A 10,352-nucleotide genomic window follows, 5' to 3' on the forward strand; every position below is an offset into this window, starting at 1 on the left:
ACAAGGTAACGGGCAGTTAATGGTGCTGCTGTCTTCCGAATTGAATTGTCAATTCAAGGCTGCGGAACAGCTTCACTGTGTCAGCGCTAGAGAGGGGGGCTCCATGAGGGAGGGCACGGCCCATCGCCCCACATGTAATCAACACCTCCCCCCCGTCTGGCACTTGATGCACAAGATGAGGATGTCAGGTGTGTGGTGGAGCAACATAAATACCACCCGACTCAGAGGCACGGATATATAGGCCTGCACCTCTTCATTCCCCCCCCCCCCCCCCCCCCCAATGATTTCTTTCTGTGTGCTAACCTTTATAAACATTTAATTGCATTTAAAGCATGTGTCCCGGCAGCAGTTTCCATGGAAACCGTTTTTTTAAAAAAGGAAAAAAAAAGGCAAATGGAGTTGCTTGAAAGGCCCCATTCAGAGGAACGCGACGTTCATATTTGGGATGCGCACGTTTGCTGCGATCTCTTTAATTCTCACGTCGGGAAATCTGGAAAAGGTGCGTTTCAGTTCTCGGGTGGAGGAGAAAGCGCGAGTCTGCTGTTGAGTGGTCCGAGAGACACTCCGGTTCTCAGAAATGATCGTTACGTTAGGTGACGCTTTCCTCCAAAGCCGCTTACAATTATTTAACCATTTATGTACAAGACTTGATCATTCACTACACCCCAACCAGACTGCTACGCTCCTTCACTTCTGCCCACTTGGTGGTCCCGTGCACGAAAGGTAAAATATCAAGGTTATTATTATTATTATTATTATTATTATTATTATTATTATTTTTTAATAGAGCGCTCTTCTCACGCAGTGACACAGAGCGCTTTAACACAGACAAAGGCAAGAAAAACAGATACAAACAAAGAAGACAGTCAACTAATGGCTACCATAATGAAGAACTTATTATAGAGCTATAAGTGTACCTACTGGCCACCGGGGGAAAGGAACAAAAACTCCCAACTGAAGGTTGAGGGAGAAAAAAAACCTCTGGGGGTCCACGGGCCAGTGGTTGCCCACCCCTCCTGGGCATTCTAGAAAATAACAGTTTGTAAGCCAGTGTTTACCAAGTAATTATAATGTTGGTAAATGGCATCTTGGGTCCCCGGCTCGGCACGGAACGTCTCGATCGTCACGGCGGACGGACATCATCCTCCGTCGGCACGGGATTCGCCCGTCACCACCGGCCGGCCTCCTCGGGTCTTATGTAGCGAGGCAGCGCTCAACGAGAAGATAGGACTGAGTTAGTAATTTGTTACTTAAGTAAATTTAAAATGCATTTTTGTAAAGGTGATAAAATAAATAACCAAGGTAGGTTGAATTACATTACGAGGTGGAATCCCTGAGTGAACATGTAAGTCTTTAGTCTGGATTTGAAAACAGAAACAGAAGGGGCATTTCTGATAGTAACCGGTAGACTATTCCGCAGTTTAGGTGCTCTATAACTAAAGGCGTGACCTCCTACTGAGGTCTTATTGATCGCAGGTACTTTAAGGTAACCTGCATCTAATGAACGGAGATATCGTCCTGGGATATAAAAATTAATGATCTCACAAAGGTAAGCCGGTGCAATGCCATGTATTGCCTTATAGGTCAAAAGTAGGATTTTATAATCAACTCTATAAGGTTCTCAGTTTTGGCTCCATTGTGATGGAACGACCTCCCCCTGTCACTCAGAACTGCTGAATCTCTGTCCACATTTAAAAAGGGGCTGAAAACTCATCTCTTCCACACTCACTTCTCCCATCATCTCAAAAGTTCATGTAAGGTATAAATGTTCATGCATCATAACTTTAAGATGATGCTCAGATCAATCCTTTATGCAGCTACTCCTGTAATGTAAAGTAAATGTTTATATACTGTATATCTCAAAAAAAATTATTACTAGGAAGGTGATCAGGAATCTTTAATATTCAGATAAAGTTTTATGCAGCTTCTCGTGTGATGAACGTTGGTTCATATGGTGAAAGAAACAAACAAATTTGCACTGAAGAATCGCACCTCTGCATCTAAGTGTCTCTTCCTGCTCATGTAATGAACACATAGTATTTTCTATGAGATCTGTGTTGCTTTGGAGAAAAGCATCTGATAAATGAATACATTTACACAGCTGGGTAATTTTACTGGCACAATTTAGATTAAGTACTTCACTCAAGGGTACTAAAGCAGGAGGTGGGAACTGAACCCCTGACCTTTGATTACAAAGGTAACCCCTCAAACCACTATGCTAGTGCAGGTAACAAAAAAAATACAAGGAAACAAAAATGATCTGTATTAATTTTCCCAACATTAACATTTAATGAAAGTGTGATGAGAGATACTGTTTAATCGGGGCTTTAAACCCTGTAAATCCAAACAAATGCAGAAACTAGAAAAGTGATGATAAAGTGACGGTTTGGAACCAACATGTAAAAAATTACACTTTTTAGATACCTTTCTACTGTAAAAACTACAGTAAATTCTGAGTATAATTCTCATTGCAACGGACACGCAGGCGGTAAAGAAAAAGCACAACTGCGGGTGTAAATCTGTGTGAAGAAACATTCAGACCTCCGCTTCAAAGTCCCTTCCAGCATCGGTGCCACATTTTTACCACCTCTTTACACTGATTTAAAGTATTCAGTTTTCTCTTTATGACACATAATGCTCTAAGTCTGGGCTCATTAATAGGAGCTTTTTGAAGAATTTTTCAGTTGCTTTTCTCCAAAACATCTTACAATATTAAACTTACTATGATTTATACATCTGGTATTTTTTTACTGCAGCATTTCAGGGTAAAAAAAAACAAAATCAGGCTACTTGTTCAAGGGTACTAGGGCCAAAGATGGGATATTGGTTTGTTCAGCAGATGTGAATCGAAATATGTACGTGTATATCGTATTTCGTGGCCTTTGGGACGTATGAAAGTTCATCTGGACCAATAAACCCTATCATGTAAATTCAGTTCCATCCTTCAGCAGAGGCCGTGGTGAAAAGTGCTCCGGTAAGAGGTAGATCTGCACTCGGGACTCGTTTCTCATTGATATTCTTTGTGAAATTAACTCCATTTATGATTGTGTGCTTCTGCACTATTACATTTTAATGGTGATTTTTTTTTAGTGAGAGCTGGATTATTTAGAGACACAGTCCCTGTTCAGCGTAACCCCCCCCAACCATCCCCCCCGCCACCAGTGCACACTATGTCACCGGTCCCCACCGCACGGCTCCCCCTTGTGGCCCTGGAGTACCGGTGCAATTTACAGCCACTGATCACGTGCACATTTATGTTGCCGTGAAAATTTCCGTAAAAACGGATCTAAATGACTTCCTGTTGGCCATAAATATATTGCACCTTAATAACGGGCAGCACAGCAATTAACACTGCTGTCTCACAGCACCTGGGTTGTGTGATGAGGACATGGGTTCGATCTCCACTCAGTCTGTGTGGAGTGTGCGTGTTCTCCCCATGTCTGCATGGGTTTCCTCCGAGTGCTCTGGTTTCCTCCCACACTCCAAACACATGCTGTTCAGGTTCACCCAGAAAGTGTGTGTGTGTTCCACTGATGTATGGATGAGTGACCCAGTGTAAGTAGTGTATCTGGCAGTGTGAGTCACCGCGGTGAAAAAGGTGTGTGGGCTGATAACACTACATAGAGTTCATCGGGAGTTGCTTTGGAGAAAAGTGTCTGATAAATAAATGTAAAACAATCAAGGTGTATTGATTACACAATGTAAGAAAATTCTTCAAAGTTCTTAGTTATGTCCATTTCTGCATTAAATACGATTAGTTACAGTTTACTGATCACAAAATTACCACTAGTTCTTCTCGAGTGTCGGTCTGAGTTTGGTACTTTACAACCATAGCGTTCATTGAAAGTCGCTTTGGAGAAAAGCATCTGATAAATAAATAAATGTAAACGTGAACATAAACAACCACTGGGAGATTCTAGAAAGTATCAGATCCTAAAAGCTATTGGAATATTCAGTGCTTGGAACCCGGTGCCAAAATTCACCAAAATTTTCTCATTTCAAATCAGTGGAATATTTTCCTAAGAACTGACACATAGTGCAAACTAACAACAAAAGTAGGATTATATACACATACTGTCAGAACCGCTCGTCCCATACAGGGGTCGCGGGGAGTCGGAGCCTAACCCGGCAACACAGGGCATAAGGCTGGAGGGGGAGCGGACACACCCAGAACAGGACGCCAATCTGTCGCAAAGCACCCCAAGCGGGACTTGAACCCCAGACCCCCTGGAGAGCAGGACCCAGTCCAACCCACTGCATCACCATGCCACCATGCCCCCCTATGATTCTATGACAAAAGTGAATTCTAAGGACAGCTGGTAATGCAGTGGTTAGCGCTGCTACCTTTGGAGCCAAAGGTTGCAGGTTTAAATCCCATCTCCAGCTGTCGTACCCTTGAACAAGGTATTTACCCTAAATCGCTTCAGTTAAATTACTTGGCTGTATAAATGGGTAAATTAACACTGTAAGTCATTTTGGAGAAAAGCCTCAGCTAAATGATGAAAGGAAAATGCAAAGACATAATAAAACTCTTGTTGCATTTTGTTGCAAAATTTCTGTGTTGTCATCTGCTGGTGTTATCGCCATATTTTCATTATGCCCAAATGCATCCCATTGGTATTCCAGGGGAATATCATCCGGAGGTATGAAAATTCAGGAATTTGAAGTGTTGCTAAATTTAGAACCATGCTCTACACCACTGATGACCAGCCATGGACCCGGTAGCTTGGGTCCAGTTCCATTCGGGTCTCGAATCACCAGAGTCTCCTCGTACCTGAGCTCTTAATGGTGTAAGGAGATCCGGGGAGCACGCAGGGCTCAGCCCTCCAGGTAAAGGCCGTGACTTATCGCACGGGGAGCAGGACCGGAGGGCTGCGCTTGTGACGGGTCCTTGCAGATGGAACTGGTCAGCAGGGCAGTGATCATTATAGTGGTGTCTATTTTTACCGCGCACTAATGTAGTACACTCCTGCTTGCTGATGCCGTCTGTCCGATAACGACGGCGTCCCCTGTTTTCGTTAGGCCAATGAGTCCTGTGTCATCGTGCAACGGGATCGGTTTCGTTCGCCGCTTTCCCCTTGTGACCAGCGTGATTAATGCAGTAATTAATTAGGAGGCTTACGTGAGTGCCCTGTACGCTCAACCCTCTCCTCTGGGACGGGGGGGAGACCAGATAATCTGAGAAAAGCGCTCAGAGCCGCAGCGCATCCCCGCAGAACCAACCGCGTTGTTCCACGCAGATGTTTCACGATCGTATCAAATGGAAAGCGTAGAAGGGGCATCGGAGATCGACATGTGCTCAGCCTGGGGGTGACAAGCTGAGCGGTGCATTAGGACTCCGAGGGTTGACCTCGTCTTGACAGGTCGCGACCCTTGCTGGAATTCCACGCTGGACGCTTGGTGTTTTGCTCACACTTCTGGCTTAACCGATACTGTGTGTACAGTCACGGCAGCTGCAGTGTGTGAAGGATGCACGGGATGCGGTGTGTGTGTGATGCCCAGATGGCGCTTGTTGTATTTTACCCCGAAGCATCAGGATGTGAAGCACCAGGATACAGGAGGACTTGGGTGAAGACAGACTGGTGGTGTTTAAACTCCAGCATTTATTCATTTATCTGACACTTTTCTCCAAAGCAACTTACAATGTTACAGTAACTTATTTATACAACAAGGTAATTTTACTGGAACACACACACACACACATTTTCAGAACCGCTTGTCCCTCACGGGGTCACGGGAAACCGGAGCCTACCCGGCAACACAGGGCGTAAGGCCGAAGGGGGAAGGGGACACACCCAGGACGGGACGCCAGTCCGTCGCAAGGCACCCCAAGCAGGACTCAAACCCCAGACCCACCAAAGAGCAGGACTGCGGTCCAACCCACTGCGCCACCGCATCCCCTTTACTGGAACAGTTTAGGGTAAATACCTTGTTCAAGGGTACTACAGCTAGAGGTGGGATTCAAACCTGAAACCTTTGGGTGCAAAGTTAGCAGCTCTAACCACTACGCTACCAGCTGCTATATATAATAAACATATATTTGTATTATGTATTATATATAATATATTATTCCATAGATATGATTTATTCTAAGGGGGTGCTGTGGTGCAGTGGGTTGGGCCCCAGTCCTGCCTTCCGGTGGGTGTGGGGTTCGAGTCCCGCTTGGGGTGCCTTGTGACAGACTGGCGTCCTGTCCTGGGTGTGTCCCCTCCCCCTCCGGCCTTACGCCCTGTGTTGCTGGGTAGGCTCCGGTTCCCCGTGACCCCATATGGGACAAGCGGTTCTGAAAATGTATGTGATTTATTCTGTATATAACGTTATACACACACACACATTTTCAAATCACACACATTTTCAGAACCGCTTGTCCCATACGGGGTCACGGGGAACCGGAGCCAACCCGGTAACACAGGGCGTAAGGCCGGAGGGGGAGGGGACACACCCAGGACGGGACGCCAGCCCGTCGCAGGGCACCCCAAGCAGGACTCGAACCCCAGACCCACCGGAGAGCATGACTGTGGTCCAACCCACTGCGCCACCGCACCCCCTTTTATAACGTTATATATATTCATAAATATCTTCTATATATTTCTATGTCTTCATGATTTTTTCCTCCACTTTGAACAATGCAAATCTTATCAGTGAGCCAAACAAAAAAGGAAACTTAGTAGTGATACAGAACAGAGGTTCTCTGTACGTCTCTTGAAGGCGAAGTACCACGAGGACTTTGAAAGGACAAGGGGGCGGGGCTTCACGCCAGGCATGGATGATGCCGGACAGGGGCGGTTGCGGCGGAACAACCAAATGGTGAGCGACATGAGAGGGATGCACCAACACGCGATGGAGACCGACCGGAGGCCGGGCATCATCGTGGGTGAGTTGCCTCCGGGGACCCTGCTATACACATACGGTGCCGCTCCAAAGTGTGCGAACACTATAGGGGGTTATTATAGAGAGTCGTTATTGTTAAATAAACATAAAATCTAAATGTTACATGTTAAATGTATAAATGACCATGATTTACAGCCCTGATTCTACATACCTACTTGGGTTAACCAGTGTAAGTTGGGCTTCACTTATTTTACAGCTGCACTACTTGTGTGTTTATACTACACACATGATTTCCTGCAAAGTAACATGTAGAATTGCTCATTGCATTTATTCATTTAGCAGACGCTTTTCTCCAAAGCAACTTCCCATAAACTCTGTGTAGTGTTATCAGCCCACACACCTTATTCACCGCGGTGACTTACACTGCTAGATACACTACTTACACTGTGTCACTCATCCATACATCAGTGGGACACACACACACTCTCTCTGTCACTCACACACTATGGGTGAACTTAGACTGTGGGAGGAAACCAGAGCACCCGGAGGAAACCCACACAGACACGGGGAGAACATACAAACTCCACACAGACCGAGCGGGGATCGAACCCGCGTCCTCTCTGCCACCCCATTACACACCTATTAGGTCACATGAGAAAGACCAGCTCTGATTAAATACCGATTTTGTGGTAAAACTAAGGGACACAAGGGATTAACACACTTTAAAGCAGCGCTGGAACTTTCTGCGCATCATTTCTCTGTTTATCGTTCCCTTCGTACCAGCCCCGTGTTACGACCGCAGCGCCGCACGCGATTGACCGAAAATCCATACGGCACAGTCTCTGGTCCTTGAAAGAAACTTCACGCCCGTGGCTCATTAACCGAAAAAGGGGATTAAGTTACTGCCCAGATTTATAGAACAAGCTGATCTTTTCTGGTTTCATTAGAGCTACTGTACATGGAATGAATGTTGTGCCTGTTTCTCCGTTTTTCCGCCTATTCTCCTGCTGGCGCCGGTGGGCCGAGCAGCCCCAGTGCTCCCCGGGGCGTACCCTCCAAGCGGACACAGTCAGGGCTACGGCTACATGCACCAGACCAGCACGTCCTCCATGAGATCCCTGCAGTCCCCTCCACACGCCGCCCCCATGGTGGGTACCGTACTGGCATGCAGCGTTCCCATGATCCTCTGGGGTGCCCATAATCCTTCAGATAGGATCGGTCCCTCACATCCCTCTCCATCTTTCCCGTTTCACTTTCATTTCCACTTTCATATCTCCGAGCAGCAGAAGGGCCCTTTACGCTCTTCGGCTACCCAACGATACTGATGAAACGAAACGGCCACTTCTCCGTGTTTACCGGTCGTTATAGCAACATTTGGCGTTACCTTTTGGGTCAAGGAGTGGGTGTCTTGTGCTCAGTCAAGAGTAAAGATAAGAGATTTTAGCTGCTCTGCTTTAACTGATACTGAGCCAGAAACTGTGCTGGCAAGTTGGCCTCCAGAAGTCGTCTATGTCGAAGATGCTTTAAAGGGTTAAAGGGCACCGCGGGATGTCCGAGTCACTCTTGTCCGTTGCTTTGCACCTCTCAGCAGAGAGTGTACCGCGCCATCTACGACTACACGGCGCAGGACCATGACGAGGTGTCCTTCCGGGACGGCGACATCATCCTCAACGTGCAGCCCATCGACGAAGGCTGGATGTTCGGAACGGTGCAGAGGACGGGCAGATCCGGGATGCTGCCCGCAAACTACATCGAAGGCATCCGCTAGAGCCGGAGCCGCGGATCTGGCCGCGGTTCCGGTTCCGGCGGGCAGACGCGCGCGCGATCCGTGCGGCACTAATTCGTAGCAGTAGAGGTCGGCTCGGTTGAACAGCGCTCGTGGTCAGCTTTGGTCCTGGACACCTTCGCTCCTGCGCAGGGGTTCGAAATGCCACGGATGACTTCACGCACCCTTCGGTCCATTCGATAGAGAGAAAGAACAATCTGGAAGGCGTGAAAGAGGACTCGATCGTAGAGGATGTTCCCAGGAGCACAGCTGATCACCCTTTCTATACTTCTCCACAAATGCCCTCCGTGACCAGACCTGCCGCAACTATATTTCTGCATCTCATCTTTATTTTTTACAAAAAAAATGTGGGGGATAATTATTTTTCAGTACTAACTAGTGCAAACGAGCCATCGAGGAGCTGAGATCTATCTTTCAAACTTTTCTCTTTAAAACACACCTCGTTAAGCTGTTTGCAAGTTATTAACACGTAGAAGTTTTGTAAAAAGCCGCTCCGCTACAGTTGGTGTGGCGGTCGGGGTCACTACTGGCCACGAGCTCCGTTCGGCATTATTCTGCCCGCCTTTCGTCAACAACGTTCGCGAGAACAGGTTCGACTCGAATCTGGACGTCGTTTGTAGTTGAGCTGCACAAAGGAGTTGGGCTTTTTATCAACCAGTTGGGTCTTTGAACGGCTTTTTCGCTATAAAGAACCGGGCCCTCGTTTTTTTGCCATGCGACGGTTGACATTTATGACTCATAGAAAGCTGATTTCTATCGATGCTGTCGAGCACTGCAATCACTTGCCTTGTTATTGTTTGAAGTTGTATGAAAATGTACCGGGTTCGGGGCAGTTCAATGCGTTCCTGCATCCCAAATGTCAAGCGGTAATTTTAGACTTCGTTACGGTTGCTGTGCACACGGATGTGGAAGCGCATGTTACAGTAACACCGTCACCAGGACATCAGCTGCGTGTTAACAAAACAAATTGTTTGCTACGGGATGGTTTTATGTTGCTAGTGATGTTTAGCATTTCTGCATTTTAGTTATTAGCTTTAATTAGTTCAAGCTGGTGACGAACTCACGAGGACCAATATGACATATAACAGCATCATTAGTTAAGTACTGAAGCCGAATGAAGCTTTCCAGACATGGAAGATCATTATTCGCTTAATCCACATGTAATAAAGTAACTTTAAAGAAAAAAAATGCATCTATGTAATATGTTTTGCAGTGTTTGAACATAATCACTTGTGACCGTTTTGATTTACGTTCCTGTCTGGGAATCAGTGTCACGAATTGTTAGCTGCAGTGTAATATGTACAAATAAACAGCTTTCTCAGTCTGGGTTTGCCTTCGGTCACTGAGTTTTATCTATTGCCCCACAAAGAAAGCAGCTGGGAAATATTTAAATATAATCGATGCGGATCTTCATTCTTTTTTTTTTTTTGCTACTGGATAAATCATTCTTGTTTTCTTTCATTACCTGTACTTTGACGTTCCTGGTCATTAAAGTCAAAGTACTTATACTTACAGACGAGCCGAGCCCTCGCAATAGACAATGGAAAACGCAACCTTCTCCTCGTTTATACGCTTTGCTCACTTATGAAACGTCACATATTATTCTGACATAGAAGCAAGTACAAGTGCAGAGGTGATCATTTCTGAGGACTCTTCGCTTTTTCTCCGACAAACTAAAACGAAGGCCGAACATTAACCGCCCGTCAGACCAAAGCCCCCGTTCAAGGGCTCCTGC

The 10,352-nt window shown here is 46.2% G+C and overlaps 1 protein-coding gene across 2 annotated transcripts in view; it reads left to right on the plus strand.

The window, feature by feature from the left end:
• Positions 1-9,938, plus strand: part of nebl (nebulette) — a 57,597-nt gene extending 47,659 nt beyond the window's left edge. The window contains exons 5-7 of one of the 2 annotated variants that reach the window (XM_018741744.2): positions 6,709-6,874; positions 7,861-7,979; positions 8,423-9,938. In XM_018741744.2, the coding sequence (XP_018597260.1) occupies positions 6,709-6,874; positions 7,861-7,979; positions 8,423-8,599 (462 nt within the window). In that variant the 3' untranslated portion in view covers positions 8,600-9,938. Of the gene's footprint in view, positions 1-6,708; positions 6,875-7,860; positions 7,980-8,419 lie in introns of both variants that reach the window. The other variant, XM_018741743.2, reaches the window with a different exon arrangement.
• Positions 9,939-10,352: the final 414 nt, after the last annotated feature.

Source organism: Scleropages formosus, chromosome 7 (assembly GCF_900964775.1).
Source record: "Scleropages formosus chromosome 7, fSclFor1.1, whole genome shotgun sequence".
Lineage (NCBI taxonomy): Eukaryota > Metazoa > Chordata > Actinopteri > Osteoglossiformes > Osteoglossidae > Scleropages > Scleropages formosus.